This window comes from Macaca nemestrina, chromosome 4 (assembly GCF_043159975.1).
Source record: "Macaca nemestrina isolate mMacNem1 chromosome 4, mMacNem.hap1, whole genome shotgun sequence".
Classification (NCBI taxonomy): domain Eukaryota; kingdom Metazoa; phylum Chordata; class Mammalia; order Primates; family Cercopithecidae; genus Macaca; species Macaca nemestrina.
In genome coordinates, this window is record NC_092128.1 from 149,070,794 (window position 1) to 149,096,305 (window position 25,512).

At 47.1% G+C, this 25,512-nt stretch overlaps 2 protein-coding genes and 1 long non-coding RNA gene across 8 annotated transcripts in view; 2 read left to right on the plus strand and 1 right to left on the minus strand.

The window, feature by feature from the left end:
* The first annotated feature begins 2,822 nt into the window (after positions 1-2,822).
* Positions 2,823-8,799, plus strand: LOC105497839 (putative oncomodulin-2). 2 transcript variants are annotated; one of them, XM_011769295.2, is made up of 4 exons: positions 2,823-2,885; positions 4,754-4,886; positions 6,482-6,591; positions 8,664-8,799. In XM_011769295.2, exons 1-4 carry the CDS (start codon positions 2,825-2,827, stop codon positions 8,687-8,689), a joined length of 330 nt encoding a protein of 109 aa, XP_011767597.1. In that variant the 5' UTR covers positions 2,823-2,824; the 3' UTR covers positions 8,690-8,799. The 2 variants fall into 2 exon arrangements, with proteins under 2 accessions (XP_011767597.1, XP_011767586.2); XM_011769284.2 differs by lacking the exon at positions 8,664-8,799 and having other exon boundaries at positions 6,482-6,698.
* Positions 6,588-25,256, minus strand: LOC139362953 (uncharacterized). Of its 2 annotated transcripts, none has more exons than XR_011622617.1 (3): positions 25,122-25,256; positions 8,650-8,699; positions 6,588-6,723 (listed from the first exon to the last, which is right to left on the minus strand). It is a non-coding gene; the product is annotated as an uncharacterized lncRNA (long non-coding RNA). The 2 variants fall into 2 exon arrangements; XR_011622618.1 differs by lacking the exon at positions 25,122-25,256 and adding an exon at positions 24,571-25,112.
* The window catches only part of LOC105497847 (vacuolar fusion protein CCZ1 homolog B), a 28,709-nt gene continuing 28,397 nt past the window's right edge, over positions 25,201-25,512 (plus strand). For 2 of the 4 annotated variants that reach the window (XM_071095335.1, XM_071095337.1), the window contains exon 1: positions 25,201-25,415. In XM_071095335.1, coding sequence (XP_070951436.1) covers positions 25,296-25,415 — 120 coding nt within the window. In that variant the 5' untranslated portion in view covers positions 25,201-25,295. The remainder of the gene's footprint in view (positions 25,416-25,512) is intronic. The other 2 variants (XM_071095336.1, XM_071095338.1) reach the window with 1 other exon arrangement.

The window sequence follows — 25,512 nt, forward strand, 5'->3', positions numbered from 1 at the left end:
GCTGAGATGGGAGAATTACTTGAGCCCAGGAGTTCGAGACCAGCCTGGGCAATGTGGCAAAACCCTGTCTCTCAAAAAAAAAATGTATATTAAAAAATTTAGGCCGGGCGCGGTGGCTCACGCCTGTAATCCCAGCACTTTGGGAGGCCGAGGCGGGCAGATCACAAGGTCAGGAGATCGAGACCACGGTGAAACCCCGTCTCTACTAAAAATACAAAAAATTAGCTGGGCGCGGTGGCGGGCGCCTGTAGTCCCAGCTACTCGGGAGGCTGAGGCAGGAGAATGGCGTGAACCCGGGAGGCGGAACTTGCAGTGAGCTGAGATCTGGCCACTGCACTCCAGCCTGGGCGACAGAGCGAGACTCCGTCTCAAAAAACAAAAAAACAAAAAAACAAACAAACAAAAATTTAGGCCGGGCGCGGTGGCTCAAGCCTGTAATCCCAGCACTTTGGGAGGCCGAGACGGGCGGATCACGAGGTCGGGAGATCGAGACCATCCTGGTTAACACGGTGAAACCCCGTCTCTACTAAAAAATACAAAAAACTAGCCGGGCGAGGTGGCAGGCGCCTGTAGTCCCAGCTACTCGGGAGGCTGAGGCAGGAGAATGGCGTGAACCCGGGAGGCGGAACTTGCAGTGAGCTGAGATCTGGCCACTGCACTCCAGCCTGGGTGACAGCGCAAGCCTCCGTCTCAAAAAAAAAAAAAAAAAAAAATTTAGCCCGGCATGGTGGTGTGTGCCTGTAGTACCAGTTACTTGGGAGACTGAGGTGGGAGGATCCCTTGAGCCTGGGAGGTCAAGGCTGCAGTGAGCTGAGATCGTACCACTGCACTCCAGCCTGGGCAACAGAGCAAGACCCCGTCACAACAGAAACAAAATCTTGAGTTGTCTAGTCCTGGCCTCAGCCTCAGAATATTTTTTTCCAAACATGTTAGTTTTGTGGGTTGGGAATGATGGCTTGATTTCCTCCTTTTTGCCTTTTGAGTGTGTGCAATTTATGGTATAGCTGGGAAATGTCAAAGTCAAGACATTTGTAGGAAAATCACATCACTTAGCCCCATCTCCTGTGCCGGACGAGTCCTGTGTGTGCGCTTGGCTTTGAGTCTGTCAACTCCAGACTGAGGTCAGCTTTACACACCCATAGATCCCAAAGCTGAAAACAGGCCTGCCTCAAACGGTACCTGCTAACATCTGGGGAGCCTTTTCAGCTTACGGAGCACCCCTGTATGTGTTTGTCTTAGTTCAGGCCATCTCCACCTTATCAGGCATCTAGAACCTTCTCCACACTTTGCCAACAGAGTTCATTGGCAGAATTGAGACCTTAGTTAAGGTATGTTGAGGTTTGTTGTTTGTTCCCGCCCACATTCCCTTGAGATATAAATAGAAAAAAAAAAAAAAAGGAGGTTTCATGAGTAAGACAAGACATTTGAGCTACATCCACTTGATCCTTGAAAAGGAAATCTAAGAGGTTGTAACTATCACTTTTTCTAGCCTATATAAGGTAGGTCAGCAAGGTAGCAAAAGCCCATCTGTTGTTTTGCTCCTTCAGCTCTTTTTCCTGATTCTTCCTGGGGGGGAACCTAAAACGGTGAGTAACTGGTGGGCCCACCAGACCCCAGACTCTTCTTCACTGCGTGCATTCGTGTTAGGCTTAGGTGCTTAGACTCCTCTTTTCCCGTGGCTTTGACACTTGGAAGGATTTTAGTCTCTGGGAGACGGGATTTTCCTCCATCTGCTTCCGCCTTTCAGGACAGATAGCAGGCCTTCTTCCGCAGAATGTCTGCAAGCGGCCGAACTGTATCCCTTCCCCCGTGGAAATTGCAACATTGCATCTCTCGGGCTGGTGTAGGAAAATGCCAGTGCATTTGTAGCATGGTTTGTAGCTGCCTGTGGAAATGACTGATTATGTCAGTATAATTTTTATAAGAAAACAATTGAATCCTTCTTTAGGTCATGTATTTTTTTTTTCATTTCTGGCATATATTCAAAAGAAGGTTCTGAGATAAAAAGGGCTGGGGTCTTTTTGGTATCTGGTTTTAATTTGGATATTTTGTCCCGTCACTTAATACAAAACCATGCTTATCACATTTTAAAAATTCTAGACAGGCATGGCTTGGTGGCTTACGCCTGTAATCCCAGCAACTTGTGAGGCCAAGGTAGGCAGATCACCTGAGGTCAGGAGCTCAAGACCAGCCTGGCCGACATGGAGAAACCCCGTCTCTACTAAAAACACAAAAATTAGCCAGGCGTGATAGTGAGCACCTGTCATCCCAGTTACTCGGAAGGCTGAAGCAGGAGAATCACTTGAGCCCAGGAGGTGGAGTTTGCAGTGAGCCAAGATGGTGCCACTGCACTCCAGCCTGGGCAACAGAGTCAGACTCCATTTCTTTTTTTTTTTTTTTTTTTTTTGAGACGGAGTCTCGCTGTGTCACCCAGGCTGGAGTGCAGTGGCGCGATCTCGGCTCACTGCAAGCTCCGCCTCCCGGGTTTACACCATTCTCCTGCCTCAGCCTCCGAGTAGCTGGGACTACAGGCGCCCGCCACCACGCCCGGCTAGTTTTTTGTATTTTTAGTAGAGACGGGGTTTCACCATGTTAGCCAGGACGGTCTCGATCTCCTGACTTCGTGATCCACCCACCTCGGCCTCCCAAAGTACTGGGATTACAGGCTTGAGCCACCGCGCCCGGCCCAGACTCCATTTCAATTGAAAAAAAAAATCTAGACACACAGGCAGTTTCAGTGGGCCTGAGATGTGTTTCCCCTGGATGTGCATGTCCCTGCTTCTGGCTTATCACATCTCGTTTGTTCTGTGTGAGTAGGTAGAAAATGAGCATCACGGACGTGCTCAGTGCTGACGACATTGCAGCAGCCCTCCAGGAATGCCAAGGTAGAGGGGACGTGGGGCGGGATGGGATTTCTTCACAGCTTTGCACCTCAGCAAAGCAACACAAAATCAAAATATAGGCCAGGCAGCCAGATGCAGTGGCTCACACCTGTAATCCCAGCACTTTGGGATGCCGAGGCGGGTGGATCACAAAGTCAGGAGTTCGAGACCAGCCTGGCCAAGATGGTGAAACCCTATCTCTACTAAAAATACAAAAAAATTAGCTGGGCATGGTGGTGGGTACCTGTGATCCCAGCTACTTGGAAGACTGAGGCAGAGAATTGCTTGAACCCGGGAGGCGGAGGTTGCAGTGAGCTGAGATCGCACCACTGCCCTCCAGCCTGGGAGACAGAGCAAGACTCTGTCTCCAAAAAAAAAAAAAAAAAAAATGTAGACCAGGCATGGTGGCTCACATCTGTAATCCCAACACTTTTTGGAGGCCAAGGTGAGAGGACTGTTTGAGCCCAGGAGTTTGAGACCAGCCTGGGCAACATAGCAAGGCTCCATCTCTACAAAATAAAAATAAAAATAAAGGCCGGGCGCGGTGGCTCAAGCCTGTAATCCCAGCACTTTGGGAGGCCGAGACGGGCGGATCACAAGGTCAGGAGATCGAGACCATCCTGGCTAACATGGTGAAACCCCGTCTCTACTAAAAATACAAAAAACTAGCCGGGCGAGGTGGCGGGCGCCTGTAGTCCCAGCTACTCGGGAGGCTGAGGCAGGAGAATGGCGTAAACCCGGGAGGCGGAGCTTGCAGTGAGCTGAGATCCGGCCACTGCACTCCAGCCTGGGCGACAGAGCGAGACTCCGTCTCAAAAAAAAATAAATAAATAAAAATAAAAATAAAAATAAAAACTAGCAGGGCATGATGGCATGCGCCCGTGGTCCCAGCTACTCAGGAGACTGAGGTAGGAGGATCACTCAAGCCCAGGAGGTTGAGGCTGTGGTGAGCTATGATCACTACACTGCACTCCAGCCTGGACGACAGAGTGAAACTCTGTCTCTAAATAAATAAATAAATAAATAAATAAATAAGAGCTTGGCTGAAAAGTTCGTGGAATTGGAGAAGAAAACTACTATTTATTAGATAACTAAAATTATAGAGATCTGGGATCTGAGCACACAATTACACTTCTGTAAGACAAAAGAAACCTACAAAACATGAAAGCAAGAAATCACTGAAGGGCCAGGTGTGGAACCTGTAATCCCAGCACTTCCAGAGGCCAAGGCCAGTGGATCACTTGAGGTCAGGAGTTCAGGACCAATCTGGCCAGCATGGCAAAACCCTGTCTCCATCCAAAATACAAAAATGAGCTGGGCATGGGGGTGCACGCCTGTAATGCCAGCTACTCAGGAGGCTGAGGCAGGAGAATCACTTGAACTCGGGAGGCAGAGATTGCAGTGAGCCGAGATCATGCCACTGCACTCCAGCCTAGGTGACAGAGTGAGACTCTGTCTCAAAAAAAAAAGAAAGAAAAGAAAAAAAGAGAGAAAGAAATCGCCAAAGGCTGTTTAGCCTGTTGAAATCCAGTGATTGCATTTCCCCCTACCAATTAGACCAGGGATGTGGGGGGCTCGGCTACACAGCCTGTGAAGTGGGCCAGGGGGAGGGGGAGGCACAGAGGAGAGGAGGAGGGAAAAGGGAAATGGACAAAACCAAGTGGAGGAGGGAAGGCTGGGGCAGAGGGGACATGGGATGCCATCACAGAGCCATCAAGTCTCGGCTGTTCCAAAATCTTGAACCAGTTGAGCATCCCCGTAGCTCAGGGATATTGTTGAAGTACTTTTAATCATCTGTGTTTTCACTACCTTGGCCCCACTATAGAATGTGATCCAATGAGTGTCAGAATAACCCATTCTCTGTTCTTCAGACCCAGACACTTTTGAACCCCAAAAATTCTTCCAGACGTCAGGCCTCTCCAAGATGTCAGCCAGTCAGGTGAAGGACGTTTTCCGGTTCATAGACAACGACCAGAGCGGGTACCTGGATGAAGAGGAGCTTAAGTAAGCTTTGTCCTGAGTCTGTCTGGTACCCAGCACTGCTGGGTGGCCCTGGGGTGCAATGGGGGCCAGGATGCTCGGTATTTCTTCAATGGCCAGCCTCAGTGTTGGTCATTCAGCCAAGCATCATTAAAGTAAAGGACATGAGTCAGTTGACCACACATCTACCCAGGCAAAGCCCTCAACACGGGCAGTGAAGACTGCAGGTGCAAAGATTCTTTTTTTTTTTCTGAGACAGGGTCTCGCTCTGTCACCCAGGCTGGAGTGCAGTGGGATGATCTCAGCTCCCTGCAGCCTCCGCCTTCCAAGTTCAAGTGATTCTCATGCCTCAGTCTCCCAAGTAGCTGGGATTACAGGTGCATGCCACCACGTCCAGCTAATTTTCGTATTTTGAGTAGAGATGGGGTTTCACCATGTTGCCCAGGCTGGTCTCAAACTCCTGGCTTCAAGTGATCCTCCTGCCTTGGCCTCCCAAAGTGCTGGGATTACAGGTGTGAGCTACCACACGCTGCCGCAAAGATTCTTTGGTGTAAGGGATTTCCTATGGCAAATGGACTTTAAAAAACTAAAACTTTGGCTAAACGTGGTGGCTCACGCCTGTAATTCCAGCTACTCAGAAGACTGAAGCACAAGAATCGCTTGAAATCAGGAGGCAGAGGTTACAGTGAGCCGAGATCGTGCAGCTGCACTCCAGCCTGAGTGACAGAGAGAGACTCTGTCTCAAATAAATAAATAAATAAAAATTTAAAACACTAAAAGCTTAAAAATGGGCCAGGCACTGTGGCTCACACTTACAATTCCAGCCCTTTGGGAGGCTGAGGTGGGCGGATTACTTGAGTGAGCCCAGGAGTTCAAGACCAGTCTGGGCAACATGACAAAACCTTGTCTCTACAAAAAAATACAAATGTTGGCCGGGCGTGGTGGCTCAAGCCTGTAATCCCAGCACTTTGGGAGGCCGAGACGGGCGGATCACGAGGTCAGGAGATCGAGACCATCCTGGCTAACACGGTGAAACCCCGTCTCTACTAAAAAATACAAAAAAAAAACAAAAACCACTAGCCGGACGTGGTGGAGGGCGCCTGTAGTCCCAGCTACTCGGGAGGCTGAGGCAGGAGAATGGCGTAAGCCCAGGAGGTGGAGCTTGCAGTGAGCTGAGATCAGGCCACTGCACTCCAGCCTGGATAACAGAGCGAGACTCTGTCTCAAAAAACAAACAAACAAAAAAAATGTTAGTGGGGCATGGTGGGGAGCACCTGTCGTCCCAGCTCCTTGGGAGGTTGAGGCAGAAGGATTCATTGAGCCCAGGAAGTGGAGGCTGCAGTGAGCCATGATGGTGTCACTGCCTTCCAGCCTGGGTAACAGAGCAAGACCCTGTCTCAAGAAAAACCCAAAAACCAAAACAAAACAAAAAAAAAACCCTTAAAAATGAAATGCCCACCATTGGTTTCTACAGCTTAAGGAAACCTCTGCTTGCTAAGACCTTGGCTAATTATTGCAAGTGCTGGAAACAGATGATTTACTTAAAGGAAAAACACAAGTGTAAACACAGAGATGCATGATCTTTCAGAAAATCCCCATGGATCTTTATTCTCCTGTAGGTTTTTCCTCCAGAAGTTTGAGAGTGGTGCCAGAGAACTGACCGAGTCAGAAACCAAGTCCTTGATGGCTGCTGCAGATAATGATGGAGATGGAAAAATTGGAGCAGAGGGTACGTCCGCGCCTGTACGTAGCATAAAACACTCTAGCTCAGGAAGCATCCGTGAGAGCTTGGGCTGTGAGATCCAACCGATGTGGCTTAAAATCTCCCTTTTTTAACCTTAACGAGCCTCAGTCTTCTCATCTGTAAAATGGGACTAAAGTAAGGATGCAAATGATGTGTGTAAAAACCCTGGCATAATGCTCGGCAGGTGCTGTAGAAGCTGGTCACACTGGTCATTGTCTAGGAGCTGCAAAATATCCTTCACCTGACTAGAGGACTAGCTAGCCACCTGGCCAGTTATTCGCAAGATGCCATAATGCACCTGCATATAGCACAAGGAATTTCCACCAGTGGGGTTTGAACCCCTCAGAATAAGGGGAAGATTTACATCCTCAGACCAGGGTCCATTGGTGTGCGTAGGAAGGCCTCTTTGTTTTCAAGGGTTTAGACAAATATGTTTTATTGGACATTAGCCCGCCAAGTGGATAATATTAAACTGAGAACAAATAAGCCAACCTCATTTACTGCATCTTCCGTAGGCAGAATCCTAGGTTTGAGCTTTAGCATACACTAGCACAGCTGTAGGACTATTTTCACTTGCTTTTGTCACGTTGCTAGCGTGCTTTTGAGCTACTTTGTGCCTGCCAACTCAGCAGAACGTATGGTGGTCCTTCTGGTGGTGCCAATTTGAAATTTAAAACTGCTACATTAGATGCTTATTTTAAAAAAAAAAAAAAAAAACCTGTTCAAAATTATACCACTATCACTTACTACACGGGAGTTAATGCAGATAGATAGCTCATAAAAACAGATTAGGTAAGGGGGGGATTGACTTATTTAAACATAACCACGGGCTGGGCGTGGTGGCTCAAGCCTGTAATCCCAGCATTTTGGGAGGCCAAGGCGGGCAGATCCCCTGAAGTCAGGAGTTCAAGACCAGACTGAACAACATGGTGAAACTCCATCTCTATTAAAAATATAAAAAATTAGCCGTGCGTGGTGGTGGGCGTCTGTAATCCTAGCTACTCGGGAGGCTGAGGCAGGAGAATCGCTTGAACCCAAGAGACGGAGGTTGCAGTGAGCCAAGATCATACCATTGCACTCCAGCCTGAGCAACAAGAGCGAAACTCTGTCTCAAAAAAAAAAAAGATAAACATAACCATGAAAGATTTCCAAATAAACAAAGCTTATCAATAAATATAAAGCAAATCCCCAGTTTTTTATATCAATCTGTAACGTCCATACCTTGTTATTATTACTATTATCCTTCTTTTAGTAACAGAAACTTTTGGAGGTAGGTTCACTGGAGGAGAGTCAGTTCAAAGTCCCACCCTACCAAATATATCCTAAAAATGCAATACCCAGCTACAGAATAGAGAAAGAAAACCTCCCCTTTCTGTCTGAAATTGACCAGACGATAAGTTAAATGTTCACAGATGGTCACAGGTAATTACACTGAATTCATTCATTCATTCAAAATGAACGAATAGAAGTGATGGGCTTGACAAGTTCTAATTCAAAGGCCTCTATTGCAAAGCTGAAGATGTTTGTTAAATAAGATTATTCAGAGAAAGGGAACCCTGTGGACTCCCTCGAGATATAGTCATTGACACCCAGGTCTCCTCTCCTCTCCCCTCTCCTTTTTTTGAGATAGAGTCTGGCTCTGTCGTCCAGGCTGGAGTGCAATGGCACGATCTCAGCTCACTGCAACCTCCGTCTCCCGGGTTCAAGCGATTCTCCTGCCTTAGCCTCCCAAGCAGCTTGGATTACAGGCGTGCGCCACCACGCCCAGCTAAGTTTTGTATTTTAGTAGAGACAGGGTTTCACCATTTTGGCCAGGATGGTTTCAATCTCATGACCCAATGATCCACCTGCCTCGGCCTCCCAAAGTGCTGGGATTACAGGCGTGAGCCACTGTACCCAGCCGGTTTTTCTTTCTTTTGTCCCCTCCAAGGGGGCCATGCCCATCATCTGACAATTTTCTTCACTTCCTTCCCTCTTTGGAATTCTCATTGGCCACAGCATGTCTGTAAAGAACCAAGCCACCTCCACTGACCCTGTTCTCACCTCTTCTGTTCTAGAATTCCAGGAAATGGTGCACTCTTAAAAGCCCGTGTCTGCAGAAAAGAGAGAAAGGAATGATCACCTGGAAGGATTCCAAAGCCCTGGGAATGGGGAACCCCACATCCTACCCCTACTTAATTTGTTAATTTCCCTGGAAACCTTCTGCAGTTTGCTAATCGTTTCAGCGAGGTCATGAGTCACTCACGACGTTCTCGGTGTTGGATGTGCCCTGACGACTTCTGTAAGCCCCCTTCCCCCAACTGGCAATGCCTCTAAAAATCACCCAATAAAGACAGGCTTCTCATCATCTGCCGATGTGTGGGCGTGTTTTTTTCTCAGCACCACACTCAAGCAAGCTGGGACCAAGGGTTTTTCATCAGATTTCTGGTCCCATCAAGCCTGAAGCGGGCCATGCTGGTGTTACACTTGAGCAAACAAGGAAATCAGGTTTTGGAGGATTTTTTTGGTTGTTTCTTTAAAGTTACAAATAAATGCCATTGTCATGCTAGGATTTTTCTCAGCAAATCTTCTGACACTGAAATTAATAGAAAGGGATTTTAGCCAGCATAAAATCACTCTTTTTTTTTTTTTTTGAGACGGAGTCTCACTCTGTCACCCAGGCTGGAGTGCAGTGGCTCAATCTTGGCTCACTTCAACCTCTGCCTTCCGAGTTCAAGCTGTTGTCCTGCCTCAGCCTCCCAAGTAGCTGGGATTACAGGTGCACACCACCACGCCCGGCTAATTTTTGTCTTTTTAGTAGAGATGGGGTTTCACCATGTTGGCCAGGCTGGTCTCAAACTCGTGACCTCAAGTGATCCGCCCACCTTGGCCTCCCAAAGTGCTGGGATTACAGGCGAGTCACTGCGCCCGGCCAATCACTCTTACCAGTGTGTTTTCTGCCATGTGTTAGTTAGAAAGCCACTTTGCTTTTAATTAAAAGCAAAAGGTACAATACAAAACAGAACACGTGTCTGTAGTGGTCTGTAAAGCTCAGGAGAGACTTGCATTTCCAGGTTAGTACAAACAGACCCATTTCCTCTTTATTATTTATTTATTTATTTAGAGACAAGGTCCGGCTCTGTCGCCCAGGCTGTAGTGCAGTGGCATGATCTCAGCTCACTGCAACCTCTGCCTCCTGGACCCAAACCATCCTCCCACCTCTGCTTCCTGCGTAGCTGGGACTACAGGCATGCACCACCACACCCGGCTAACTTTTGTATTTTTGGTAGAGGTGAGGTCTTGCTATGTTGCTTAGGCTGATCTCGAACTGCTGGGCTAAAGCGATCCTCCCACCTCAGCCTCCCAAAGTGTTGGGATAACAGGCGTGAGCCACCGCACCTGGCCTTACTTTTCATTGTTTATTTATTAGTGATGGTGGGGGCGGGTCTTGCTATGTTGCTCAGGTTGATCTCAAACTCCTGGGCTCAAGCCATCCTCCCACCTCAGCCTCCCAAAGTGTTGGGATAACAGGCATGAGCCACCGCACCCAGCCTTACTTTTCATTGTTTATGTATTAGAGATGGTGGGGGAGGGTCTCGCTATGTTGCTCAGGTTGGTTTGGAACTGCTGGTCTCAAGCCATCCTCCCACTTCAGCCTCCCAAATTGCTGGGATTGCAGGTGTGAGCCACCACAGACTCATTTTCAAGTCTTTTTTCTTCTTTGTTTTGAGACAGTCTCACTCTGTCACCCAGGCTGGAGTGCGGTGGCATGATCTTGGCTCACTGCAACCTCTGCCTCCCAGGTTCAAACGATTCTCCTGCCTCATCCTCCCGAGTAGCTGGGATTACAGGTGCCTGCCACCATGTGCGGCTAATTTTGTATTTTTAAAGACAGGGTTTCACCATGTTGGCCAGGCTAGTCTCGAACTCCTGATCCCAGGTGATCTACCCGCCTAGGCCTCCCAAAGGATTCCAACCCAATCTTACGCATGACCACCATACCCGGCCATCTTCTTCTTCTTCTTCGAGAAACAAGCTCTCAAAAAAAAAAAAAAAAAAAAAAAAGCTAGCGAGAGAGAGAGAGAAACAAGCTCTCAGAGAGGCTCACCTGCTCTCACCCATCCTTTGACAGCTCCCCCTTCTCTTTCTCAGCCACTGGTTTCCTGGCTCTAAGGCAATTCACCTGAGCCCAGTACACCTAGACTCGCCTTGGCATTTGAGGCTAGCCTCCGGGGTTCTGTTACAAGGCTGTCATGAGGGCTGGGCAGTCTCAAGCCAGGAAATTCTCACCAGGCTGGTTTCCAGGTGGCACATGAAAGCTCTTCTCTCTGGCTAACCCTGCAAGTGGAGGACTCCTGGGAACAATTGAGGCATTTTCTGGAGAGCTGGTGTAAAAGCTCACACTTTTTACTAAACCCTCCACCTCACAAGAGGTCCGGGGCTCTTCCGGATTGCTTCTGGCACACTAACCAGCTTAGTGGTTTTTGAACTCTGTTTTCCGGAGGGTCATGTTAAATGTAGTTCCTCAAAGTATGGGGCACATACTAGTAGGGGGCCTCAGGATGACTTTAGGGGGACAGGGACAAACATTTATTTATTTATTTTTACAGTATCACTCTCAGCATAGTGACTTTTTGTTTTGTTTTGTTTTTTGAGTCAGAGTCTCGCTCTGTTGCCCAGGCTGGAGTGCAGTGGTTCACTGCAACCTTCGCCTCCTAGGTTCAAGCGATTCTGCTGCCTCGGTCTCCTGAGTAGCTGGGATTACAGGCATGCACCACCACGCCCAGCTAAGTTTTGTATTTTTAGTAGAGAAGGGGTTTCACCACGTTGGCCAGGCGGGTCTTGAACTCCTGACCTCAGGTTATCCGCCCACCTTGGCCTCCCACAGTGCTGGGATGACAGGCGTGAGCCACCGCACCTGGCTGAGCCTTGATTCTTAAAACAATCCACATTTTGCCTTCACCGCCACACCATACACTGGTATATTCTGATCTGCTATTTTCTTTTCACTGCACCAGCCGTCCCCAGCTAAGGATTCTTTGTCTCATCAACAGTTCTAAATGGGTGATTCTGTCGTTCCATGGGGCTTCTGACCACCACAGACACCTCAAAGAAACAACGTGGATGATAACGTTTTTTAAATCACAGTTGTGAGTTTTTCATGGACTTTCATGGACTCCTTACCCTAATCTAGGTTAAGAGCATGGATTTCTCTCTCTCTCTCTTTTTTTTTTTTTAATAGAGATGGCGGTGGGGGGGGGGTTCTCACTATGTTGGCCAGGGTGGTCTTGAACTCCTGGCCTCAATCAGTCCTCCCACCTGGCCTCTGAACATGCTGGGATTACAGGCATGAGCCATACGCCCGGCCTAATTTCTCTTATTTCTTTTCTGTCAATCAGGAGGGCACCTGAATAGGAAAAATGACTAAAGAGGGTTTTATGGAGCCCCCAGGGGACACTGTGTCATTAAGTCTTACATAGCAAGACCCATCTCTACAAAAATAAACTAGTGCCCCAAGAGGTTTCCTCCTAGTCACAGGTGGAATTAAATGCTCCAAGAGAGTTCCCCAAATCCAAACAACACAATTAAAAACTGCTGTGAGTAAAGCCAAGCTCATTAGGATTGGATTAGGTCAAGACTATTAGGCCTGACTGTCTTAGGGAAAATGCTTAGATGTATACAAAGGGAGAAATAGCCAGAAATTTTCTTTTTCTTTTCTTTTTTTGAGTCAGAGTCTCGCTCTGTTGCCCAGACTGGAGTGCAGTGGTGTAATCTCAGCTCATGCAACCTCCACCTCCTGGGTTTAAGCAATTCTCTTGCCTCAGCTTCCCGAGAGCTGGGATTACAGGTGCACGCCACCACACCCAGGTAATTTTCGTATTTTTTGCAGACACAGGGTTTTGCCATGTTGGCCAGGCTGGTCTCAAACTCCTGGCCTCAATTGATCCACCTGCCTTAGCCTACCCAAAGCGCTGAGACTACAGGCGTGAACCACTGTGCCCAGCCGGATTTTCTATAGGTAGAATTTCAGTTGATTATTCATAAATTTTATTCTACTGTTTCAAAAGTACAATTCAAATGGACAATTATTTTTGTCCATTTCAAATAACAGTACACTACTTTTTCATTCTTCCATCCCGATCTTAGGGACTCATTTCAGAGTCTCTGTCAACAGCCAATAAGCAGCAATAATGAAGCACTGTCTCTAACACCCAAGAAGTGCCAGGTGGTACGCTTACATGAAACCTGATAATCTCGTCTTTACTCATACCGAATTTTAATTATGTTATTTGGATTCTGAGTATGCTCTGCTGGGGTTGAGGGGGGATTTACTCCACCTGTGCATACAAGTAAAACTCTTTGGGGATTAGAAAAAAAAATTTTTAGAGATGGGGTCTTGCTATGTTGCCCAGGCTGTAGTGTGGTGATGCAACCATAGCTTACTGCAGCCTCCAACTCCTGAGCTCAAATGATTCTCCTGCCTTAGCCTCTCAAGTAGCTGGGACTACAGGTGGTCACCACTGCACCCAGCTAAGTTTTGAATTTTTTATAGAGACAGGGTCTTGCTATGTTGCCAGGGGTGGTCTGGAACTCCTAACCTCAAGTGATCCTCCCAGCTGAGCCTCCCAAAGTGCAGAGATCACAGGCATGAACCACCATGGCCAACCTCTTTGCACATCTGAGCATATTCATTAATTAGCACTTTTTTATTTAGTTGTTATTTTTCTAAGTTTGCATTTTGTTTTAAAAAATTAGCATTTCCAAGTATTTGATGGGAAGTATAATTTGAAAATAATTTTTTTAAGTTACCTGAGTTGAGTCATTACATAAATTTCATACAAATTTCCTATTGAACATGTATCTCACAATGAAAAGAATAAAAGGAGATGTAGTAAAATGGTAATACTAGTTATCGCCAGCTGGGAGGAGTACAGAACAGTGAGGTAAGACTGGAGCCTTTATAAAAGTGCAGCATGGGCCAGGTGCATTGGCTCACGCCTCGGCCTCCCAAAGTGCTGGGGGCTGAGGCGGCTGGATCACCTGAGGCCAGGAGTTAGAGACCAGCCTGGCCAACATGGTGAAACCCCGTCTCTACTAAAAGTACAAAAAATTAGCCAGGTGTGGTGGCAAGCACCTGTAATTCCAGCTACTTGGGAGGCTGAGGCAGGAGAATCGCTTGAACCCAGGAGGTGGTGGTTGCAGCAAGCTGAGATCACACCACTGCCACTCCAGCCTGGGTGACAGAGACAGACTCCATCTCAGAAAAAGAAAAAAAGAAAAAGCAACATGGTAACTAGAGAAAATGAAGGAAAAACATTAAAATTAAAAAGACCAGTCTGGACAACATAGGGAGACCCTGTCTCTAAAAAAAACTTAAAAATTAGCTGAGTGTGGTAGCATGCCCCTGTGGTCCCAGCTACTCGGGAGGCTGAGGTGGGAGGATCCCTTGAACCTGGAAGTTGAGGCCACAGTGAGCCATGATCACTCCACTACATTCCAATCTGGGTGACGGAGAGAGACCCTGTCTCAAAAATAAATTAATAAAATAAAATAAATAAAATGAAAAGAGATGCAGAGTTTGCCCAATTATTATCACTAAACCAAAGTAGTAATAAATTCTTTTTTTTTTTTGGAGACAGAGTTTCGCTCTGTTGCCCCGAGGCTGGAGTGCAGTAGCGTGATCTTGGTTCACTGCAACCTCCACCTCCCAGGTTAAAGTGATCTTCCCACCTCAGTTTCCCAAGTAGCTGGCATTATAAGCGCCCACCACCATGCCCAGCTAGTTTTTGTATTGTTACTTGAGTTGGGGTTTCACCATATTGGCCAGGCTGGTCTCAAACTCCCAATCTCAGGTGATCCACCCCCCTCAGCCTCCCAAAGTGCTGAGATTACAGGCATCAGCCACCGCACCTGGCCCAAAGTAGTAATAAATTCTGATTTCAAAAAGATCTGTCATGCCACGAGTGTGTCCCACACGCAAAGTAAGGAAAGCTTGGCACGCCGTTCTGTTCCCAAAATTTCTGTTCATTGTTTGACTCGTTTGTATGTCTTTTTATGTACTGAAGGAAAATGTTAAATATAACATACCCCAAATGATATCAAAACTCTAGAGAAAATTCTGACAATCCAGAAAAGGGATTGACAAACATACAGCCAACTTTATCTTTGTGCTTGCCTTCTCTATTTTTACCTAATTTGCAGATGACCACAGGTCTGCCTCAAGAGAGCTTGTTCTCAGCACCCAAACGATGCATGTTGACTTTGCTGTTGCTGAGACAGAGTTTCGCTCTTGTTGCCCAGGCTGGAGTGCAACAGTGCAATCTCAGCTCACTGCAACCGCCGCCTCCCGGGCTCAAGCGATTCTCCTGCCTCAGCCTCCCGAGTAGCTGGGATTACAGGCATGCGCCACCACGCCTGCCTGATTTTGTATTTTTAGTAGAGACGGGGTTTCTCCATGTTGGTCAGGCTGGTCCCCATCTCCCGACCTCAGGTGATCCGCCCACCTTGGCCTCCCAAAGCGCTGGGATAACAGGCGGGAGCCGCCGCACCCGGGCATATGCTGACTTTGAAATGAAAGTCTATGACCAGGTGTGGTGGCTCACACTTGTAATCCCAACACTTTGGAAGGCCAAAGTTCAAGGATCACTTAAGCCCAGGAGTTTGAGACTAGCTTGGGCAACATAGCAAGATCCTGTCTCTACAAAAAATGTAAAAGTTAGCTGGGTGTGGTGGCGCAGCTGTAGTCCCAGCCATTCAGGAGGACGCCTTGGCCCATGGAGGTGGAGGCTGCAATGAGCTGTGATCGCACCATGGCACTCCAGTCTGGATGACAGACCAAGACCCTATCTCAAAAAAAAAAAAAGAAAGAAAAAAGAAAGAAATGAAGGTCTAGATTGCAACGTAGGTCATAGAGCTGAAAAAACAAGCATCCTGTTATTTTCCCTAATTGCTTATAAAACAGGACTGGAACGGTGGCTTTTATTTTGACTATTTTTACTTAATTATAATTTTGCCTTATAGTTTGGGAGAGTAGTTCATATTTTGGTAGAATGTGATTTTGTTTTTGTTTTTGTTTTTGAGATGGAGTCTCACTCTGTCACCAGGCTGGAGTGTGGTGGCACAATCTCGGCTCACTGCAACCTCCGCCTGCTGGGTTGGCAATTCTCCTGCCTCAACCTCCCAAGTAGCTGGGATTACAGGCACCTGCCACTACACCTGGGTAATTTTTGTATTTTTAGTAGAGATGGGGTTTCACCACTTTGGCCAGACTGGTCTTGAACCCCTGACCTCAGGTGATCCACCCACCTCGGCCTCCCAAAGTGCTGGGATTACAGGCGTGAGCCACCGCGCCCGTCCAGAACACGATCTTAAAACCAGCTTTGTGTGTTTGCTTTGGCAGCACGCATACTAAAATTGGAACAATACAGAGATTGGCATAAAAAAATAAAAATTGAAAAACCAGCTTTGTGAATGTTTAGTGGTTGAGACTAATAAGAATTATTAAAATACTTCAAACATTATCTAGTATTTTGCTTTAGCATCTGTACATTATGAAGCATTTATAAAATTTTGTATTTACAAAATACTATGAAGTAGGATTTTGTAAATACTTTTTTGTAAATACTATTTTGTAAGTACTACTAATTAGTAAATACTTCAGTCATTTGTAAATACTAAGTATTTTACTATTTAGCACTACTACATAATTGCACAAATCTGTAATTAATTAGTATTTTGTAATAGTTATTTGCTAAGTACTGCTACTCAGTAAATATGTTAGCATTTTGTAAGTAGTCATTTGCTAAGTACTGCTACACAGTAAACACTTTCCTATTTTGTAAGTAGTCGTTTGCTAAGTACTGCTACACAGTAAACACTTCCATATTTTGTAAGTAGTCATTTGCTAAGTATGGCTATTCAGTAAATGTTTTAGTATTTTGCAGGTAGTCATTTGCTAAGTACTGCTACACAGTAAACACTTTCATATTTTGTAAGTAGTCATTTGCTAAGTACAGTTATTCAGTAAATGTTTTAGTATTTTGCAGGTAGTCATTTGCTGAGTACTGATACTCAGTTAAATGCTTTAGTATTTTGTAAGTAGTTGTTTACTAAGTAGTAGTACTTAGTAAAGACTTAGTAGCGGTATTTACAAAGTAGTTCTTTCTAGCTCATAAGCAAAGGATAGCAAAACAGTGAAGACAGGAAATACTTGTCTATTTGTACAGGTTTACAGGCTACATAGTTAATTCTGTGCCATGACTGCAGTTTAATTTTATGTGATGAGCACTCAGGAATCCAATTGCAAGCAAAAACCTATCTTATATCTTCTGCTCATGCTAAGGTGTGGGGTTACTTTGCAAACACTAAGAAGACAGATGAAATTGGAATCACCAGGATGGTTTTCACCTGGCCTGCTAATTGATTCACTGGAAAGACTCTTCATTTGCATATGTTTTCATGGGTTTCAAAGTCAACTTTTTTTTGGTGGTGGGGGGATAGATTTTGACATTGTTTTCCTAGGGGTTCTACAATGAATGTAAACCTATTCACCTTAAATTATCATGTTTTTGAGACAGGCTCTTGCTCTGTTGCCCAGGCTGGCCTACAGGGGAGTGATCACGGCTCACTGCAGCCTCGACCTCCCGAGGCTCAGGTGATCCTCCCACCTCAGCCTCCTGAGTAGCTTGGACTATAGGTGCATGCCACCATGCCCAGCTAAGGTTTTTTCATTTCTTTCTTTCTTTTTACTTTTTTTATTTTTATTTTTTTTTGTAGAGATGGGGTCTCACAATGTTGCCCAGGCTGGTTTCCAGCTCCTGGGCTCAAGCGATTTGCCTGCCTCAGCCTCCCAAAGTGCTAAGATTACCGGTGTGAATCACTCTGCCTGGCTCTTAAATTATTTTTAAATCATAAAGTATTTCAAACATAAGGAGAATATTGAGCACTATAATACCTGTGCACCTGCCACCTCACTTTATCAAATTGTGGTATTACTTGTGTGATGGCTTTTTCATATGTCAACTTGCTTAGGTTTTAGATATGTAGTTAGGATGGGCCATGAGCCAGTTGGCCTGGGACTTGAAGGGTGGCACGAAGCAGTAGGCATAGTACTTTACTCTTGGGAGGCCAGTGCTGGTGGCCATTCATCTGACCAGGCTGGTCTCGAACTCCTGACCTCAGGTGATCCACCCACCTCGACCTCCCAAAGTGCTGGGATTACAGGAATGAGCCACTGTGCCCAGCCAAGACCTGCAATTCTTGACGTGTATTACAGGATTACATAATTGCACAATATCTGAAATTAACATCTAAAATTACATTCTCATATATAATATATGTATATAAATATATATTTTCTAGTGGTTCTTCTCCAATTGAACCATGATTGATAGAAATTGTGCCCATTTGAAATTTGTGAATAAAAATGGTCACAATTGGGAGGCCGAGGCAGGTGGATCATGAAGTCAAGAGATTGAGACCATCCTGGCCAACATGATGAAACCCTGTCTCTACTAAAAATACAAAAATTAGCTGGGCAGAGTGGCACGCACCTGTAGTCCCAGCTACTTCGGAGGCTGAGGCAGGGGAATCGCTTGAACCTGGGAGGCGGAGTTGCAGTGAACCAAGATCGCGCCACTGCGCACTCCAGCCTGGCCACAGAATGAGACTCTATCTCAAAAAAAAAAAAAAAAAAAAAAAAGGCCGGGCGCTGTGGCTTAAGCCTGTAATCCCAACCTGGGAGGCCGAGGCGGATGGATCACGAGGTCAGGAGATCGAGACCATCCTGGCTAACATGGTGAAACCCCGTCTCTAGTAAAAATACAAAAAAATCAGCCGGGCGTGGTGGCGGGCCCCTGTAGTCCCAGCTACTCAGGAGGCTGAGGCAGGAGAATGGCGTAAACCCGGGAGGCGGAGCTTGCAGTGAGCCGAGATCGCGCCACTGCACTCCAGCCTGGGTGACAGAGCGAGACTCCGTCTCAAAAAAAAAAAAAAGTCACAAGGCCGGGCGTGGTGGCTCGCACCTGTAATCTCAGCATTTTGGGAGGCCCAGGAAGGAGCATCACTTGAGCCCAGGAGTTTGAGACCAGCCTGGCCAACATGGAGAAACTCTATCTCTACCAAAAATGCAAAGAATGTGGGCATGGTGACGCACACCTGTGGTCTCAGCTCCTCAGGAGGCTGAGGCAGGAGGATCACTCGAGCCTGGGAGGCAGAAGTTGCAGTGAGCCAAGATCACGCCACTGCACTCCAGCCTGGGCGATAGAGTGAGAACCTGTCTCAAAAAAAAAAACAAAAAACAAACAAAAAAAAAAACCGGTTTTTTGAAGCTCCTTCACAAGTGATCTCAGGAGGAGATGGAAGTCAAGGACAATTTTAACTGCAGGAGAAAGATGTACCCTCACAGTAGAGGTCACCTCTGACTGACACAGTGTCTCTGGGCTCTAAATCAACAGAGAAAAGATTGGTCACTCGACTCACTGGTCTGGTATTTCTGCCAACAGAATAGGATGAAGAGGCCCTTTGTCTCAGAGATGTACATTGCACCCAAACTTTACCCCGCAGCTGCTTCTTAGAGCTCAATGCTGAGCAGAGTAGAGAACTCACTTGAATGTCAGATCAGCCTGTGGACTGAGCTCCATTCATAGGATATGCAGTAGCTGAGCTCTGAATGATGAAAGCCCATCTCTGATGTCTGTTGCCCTCTCCTCCCCATCCCCTCCCTCCTCCATTTCATTCATTCAACACACATTTACTGTGTCCTGTGACACAGGCACTGTGTTAGACAACAGGAACCAGAAGATGACTCCAACAGAGTCCTGGCCTCAAGAAGTTCACTTTCCTTGATAGCAAGGAGGGCATGGCGGCCCGCACCTATAGTCCCAGCTATATAGGAGGCAGAGGCAGGAGGATCTCTTGAGCCCAAGAGTTAGAGGCTGCAGTGAGCTATGATCATACCACTGCACTATAACCTGGGCAACAAAGCAAGACCCTGTCTCAAACCTATATATATGTGTGTATATATATGTGTGTATATATGTGTGTGTATATATGTGTGTGTATATATGTGTGTGTATATATGTGTGTGTGTGTATATGTGTGTGTGTATATGTGTGTGTATATGTGTGTGTATATATGTGTGTGTATATATGTGTGTGTATGTGTGTATATATGTGTGTGTATATATGTGTGTATATGTGTGTGTATATGTGTGTGTATATGTGTGTGTATATATGTGTGTGTATATATGTGTGTGTGTATATATGTGTGTGTATATGTGTGTGTATATGTGTGTGTGTATATATATGTGTGTGTATATATGTGTGTGTATGTGTGTGTGTATATGTGTGTGTGTATGTGTGTGTGTATATATGTGTGTGTGTATATGTGTGTATATGTGTGTGTATGTGTGTGTATATGTGTGTATATGTGTGTATATGTGTGTGTATATATGTGTATGTGTATATATGTGTGTGTATATGTGTGTGTATATATGTGTGTGTATATATGTGTGTGTGTATATATGTGTGTATATATGTGTGTATATATGTGTGTATATGTGTGTGTGTATATATGTGTGTGTGTATATACACACACACACACACACACACACACACCCTTGATAGGGAGGAGACAGACATATGTGACAACCTATGTCCAGAACCACCTAGCTTGGAACTGCGACTTTCTCTTTTTTTTTTGTAGACAGAGTCTCACTTTGTAGCCCAGGCTGGAGTGCAGTGGCACAATCTCGGCTCACTGCAACCTCTGACTCTCAGGTTCAAGGGATTCTCGTGCCTCTGCCTCCCAAGAAGCTGGGATTACAGGCGCTTGCCACCATACTCAGCTAATTTTTGTATTTTTTTTTTTTTTTTTTTTTTTTTTAGTAGAGATGGGGTTTCACCATGCTGACCAGGCTGGTCTCAATCTCCTGAACTCAAGTGATCTACTCGGCTCGGTCTCCTAAAGTGCTAGGATTACAGACATGAGCCACCGTGCCCGGCCGGAACTGTGACTTTCTACTTGGAACTGAGCTTCCTTTCCAACACCAAAATGTGTCTTTCTCACAGCTCATTCCGTTGGAATTTCGAGTTCGCAAATTCTTTGTGCAAAACATCTAACTTCTATTTCTGTAACTGAACTTGATTTCAATTCCCATTGTGCTGGGTGTCAGAATCTTAATTATGTCAGGTAATTAAGCAACCTCTTCTCCCTTCTTACCATAGACTGGGGGAGAGAGTCGAGGCCCCAGATGGGACTGGAGTATTCTCAGTCCGAACAGTGAACACAGAGTCACCCTCAATCCTCTCTATTCTCGTGGTCTTGAGGGGCCACTGCTACCTCCTCCTGGTCCTGACCTTGAGGCTTCTCAGCATTGACTTTCTCTGAATTCCTTCTGTGCACAAGTGAATCATTCAGCTTCTTCCTGAACCAATAAGGATTTCTCGCCCAGGTACTCCTGTTCCATGGTTACTCGACTGTTACTGCACCATGCTTGACCCCGAGGGGAACTCTGCGAAGCTCACCACCTCCCCAAGCTTCCCAAGGGAGAAGGACACACGTACCCTCTCCTCTGAGACCTCCAAACCTGTGTGGGTGTCTGTCATAACTACCACTCCTGCCTCGTACTCGTGCACACCCGAGGACTGTGTCAGGAGAGGCGGATGCGTTGATGTCTAAGCGTTCTTGCATCCTTAACTTGGAAACCGGAAAGGCATGTTCTTTTCTTTGATCTCTGGATGTTTCATTTTGTTTTTTTGTCATCTCCATCTTTCGATGCCTCATGCAATGAATTGTATGTGGGAGGAAGGGAGAGGCAAACATGTACGAGGACACAGAGGTATCCTGGGAGAAACTGTGACTCTTACTATAAAATATGAATCTCACTCACTTCTATAGCACCTTGTACTTTATTTTCATTTATTTATTTATTTATTTATTTATGTTGAGGCAGAGTCTCACTCTGTCACCCAGGCTGGAGTGCAGTAGTGCAACCTCCACTCACTGCGACCTCCACCTCCCGGGTTCAAGCAATTATCCTGCCTCGGCCTCTCGAGTAGCTGGGAGTAGAGGTGGCCCACCACGCACGGCTATTTTATTTATTTATTTATTATTTATTTATTTATTTATTTATTTATTTATTTTTTTTTTTTTTGAGACGGAGTCTCGCTCTGTCACCCAGGCTGGAGTGCAGTGGCCGGATCTCAGCTCACTGCAAGCTCCGCCTCCCAGGTTCACGCCATTCTCTGGCCTCAGCCTCCCGAGTAGCTGGGACTACAGGCGCCCGCCACCTTGCCCGGCTAGTTTTTTTTATTTCTTAATAGAGACGGGGTTTCACCGTGTTAGCCAGGATGGTCTCGATCTCCTGACCTTGTGATCCGCCCGTCTCGGCCTCCCAAAGTGCTGGGATTACAGGCTTGAGCCACCGCTCCGGGCCTTATTTATTTATTTAGTAGAGACAGTGTTTCACCATGATGGGCCTCAGACTCCTGATCTCAGGTGATCTGCCAGCCTTGGCCTCCCAAAGTGCTGGGATTACAGGCGTGAGCCACCACACCCAGCCAAAACAGGGATGTCTAATGGGATAATTTCAAGCACTAAAGCAAGCTAATTGGGAGCGTCAATGGCAAGGAGCAGTAGTAATCGTTTATGAAATCATGATGTGCTGGCAGCTGATGCACACTCATAGTCCCACTTAATTTTTCAAGTGAAATTCCCACTTGGGAGGAATTTACTATGAGCCATTTTCCAAATAAGAGAGACGAGAGAGTCTCTACCTCTTCTTTGGTGCAAGGAGATTGGTGCAGTCGGTGAACGGCAGAAGTGGATATGCCCCCAGATCTATCTCAAGTCCAGATTCCAACTCATCACTTCCCTAAATGTGGTCTATTCTGCCAGGCTGGATAAGGGAAGTGGTTCTGCTTCCAAACTTAATATGTGACAGAGGGCTGGGCGCGGTGGCTCAAGCCTGTAATCCCAGCACTTTGGGAGGCTGAGATGGGCGGATCACGAGGTCAGGAGATCGAGACCATCCTGGCTAACACGGTGAAACCCCGTCTCTACTAAAAAATACGAAAAACTAGCCGGGCGAGGTGGCGGGCGCCTGTAGTCCCAGCTACTCGGGAGGCTGAGGCAGGAGAATGGCGTAAACCCGGGAGGCAGAGCTTGCAGGGAGCTGAGATCGCGCCACTGCACTCCAGCCTGGGTGACACAGCGAGACTCCATCTCAAAAAAAAAAAAAAAAAAATACGTGACAGATGAGGCAACCTAAACCAAAGTCTTCTTGAGTTTGGCCAAACCATATGCTGCCAAGGCTTGAATCCAAATAACCATAACAAGCCGTCCCAACTATGCCACAACCTACATGACTCAAAGGCAAGGGAATCCCAGGCAACAAAGTCCAGGAACAGGCACTCTGGGGAGTCTGCCACCTCTGATCCTGCTCCTGTGGCACACACAGTGCCCCATCTGCCTCCAGACCTGCGCTGAAGGAATAAGGGGAAGAGGCAAACTTTGTAAATGTAGGTGATCCAATGGTCACTTGAGGCCTCTCAAACAGGGACTCTGTAGATGATGTTAATGGACCAAACGGAATGCACATCTGCCCCTAAATGTGTTTCTTTCTCTCTTTCTTTTGAGACAGGGTATTGCTCTGTTGCCCAGGCTGGAGTGTAGTGGTGCAATCTTGGCTCACTGCAACCTCCACCTGCTGGGTTCAAGTAATTCTCCTGCCTCAAGCCTCCCAAGTAGCTGGAACCACAGGCATGTGCCACCACGCCTGGCTAATTTTCTGTATTTTAGTAGAGACAGGGCTGGTCTCGAACTCCTGGCCTCAAATGATTCACCCACCTTGGCCTCCCAAAGTGCTGGGATTACAGGCATGAGCCACCGTGCCCAGCCTTGTTTCTTTCTAAATGAGGCTTCCTTTGTATTTTTACATTTCCTTCTACAAAAAAACTGGCATGGTGGGCACAGGGGCTTACGCCTATAATCCCAGCATTTGGAGAGCCCAAGGCCAGTGGATTACTTGAGCCCAGGAGTTCGAGACCAGCCTGAGTTAACATAGTGAGACCCCAGCTCTATGAAAAATTAAAAATTAGCCAGCCATGGTGGCACGCACCTGTGGTCCCAGCTATTTGGGAAGCTGAGGTGGGAGGATGTGTTGAGCCCAGGAGTTCCAGGCTGCAGTGAGGTATGATCTGGCCACTGCACTCCAGCCTGGGCAACAGAGCAAAGAGCTGTCTCAGAATAAAATACTTTTAAAATAAACTAAAAACTCAATGGGCCAGGTGTGGATGGTTCACATCTGTAATCCCAGGACTTTGGGAGGCCAGGTGAAGCAGAATAGGGAATGAGGGTAACCAAGGGTTAAGGCAGAAACAAAAGAATAGCAGGTGCAGCCAGTTCTAGGCAAGATTAGGCTTCATAGAGGCCACGTGTTCATCCCGTCAATCAGAGGCTGATTGACCCGGGGTGTGTGTTGGGGGGGTGTCAGCCTATGATTGACGGGGGGGCAGCGAGGGAGGGGGGACGAGGGGGCGCAGCTCCACTTCAGCCTCTGATTGGTCACAGGCCAATCCTTCAGAGGGTGTAACCAATTGGAGGCCTCTAACGGGAACCTAGGGGCGTTAACTAATTCTTCCAGCTTAATAAAAATCCTAATGGCAGCTATTGAGCCGTTTGCTCTATCCCCCTCCTGCTCTGTGAATTATACTTTCTCTTTAATAACTGTCTCTTCCTTACTCCGGTTTTTGTTTTGTTTTGTTTTGTTTGTTTTCATTGCTTTGTTCTTTTGTTACTTTGTGCATTTTGTTCAATTCTTTGTTCAACACGCCAAGAACCTGGACAATCCACGGTCAAGACCTTACGTCTAGTAACAGGAGGATCCCTTGCTGCCAAGAGTTCGAGACCAGCCTGGGCAACAAAGTGAGACCCTGTCTCACTTTTTTTTTTTTTTTTAAATTATGTGGGCATGGTGATGCATACCTGTGGTCTCAGCTACTCCTCAGGCTGAGGTGGGAAGATCGCTTGAGCCAAGGAGTTGAGGCTGCAGTGAGCTATGATGGCACCACTGCACTCCAACCTGTGTGACAAAGCGAGATCCTATCTCTAAATTAAATTAAAAACAATATCACCAAAACAACAACAGGTTGGGCGGTGGTGTCTCACGCCTGTAATCGGAGCACTTTGGGAGGCCCAAGTGGGAGACCATTTGAGGCCAGGAGTTCGAGAGCAACCTGGGCAACATAGTGACACTCCACCTCTACAAAAAAGAAAACTGGCCTTGGTGGCGCGCGCCTGTAATCCTAGCTACTTGGGAGGCTGAGTCAGGGGGATCGCTTGAGTCCCGGAGGTTGAGGCTGCCGTGAGCTGAGATCACGCCACTGCACTCCAGCCTGGATGACAAACTGAGACCCTATCAAAAAAAAAAAAAAAAGGCGCCCTGCTCAGTTTTTCCTGAAATGCGCAGCCCTACGCCTGTAGCCAGGAGAGAACTCCGCGAGCCAGCAAAACACAAACTCGGCCAGGAAACGGACCACAAGCCCGCCCGGAGGAGCCAGAAGAAAACGCTGCGCCGCGGGTTCTTCTTCCGGGCCGGCGGCGAGCGCTTCCGGGGCGGCGGCGAGGGAGGTGGAAGTGCAGTGTCCTGGCAGGTGGCTGCTGTAGCTGGGCGGGCCGTGGGAGGCTCCTGAGGTGGGGGCCCGGTCGGGATGGCTGTAGCGGCGGCTGGGGCCGGGAGCGGGCCCTGGGCGACCCAGGAGAAGCAGTTCCCGCCGGCGCTGCTGAGTTTCTTCATTTACAACCCGCGCTTCGGGCCGCGCGAAGGAGAGGTATGCGGAGGGGGCCGCGCGCGGAGTCAACGGGCCCGAGGGGCGGGCGGCGTCGGTACCCCCCCGGGGAGGCGGCCCTGTGGTTCTGCCCACCTCG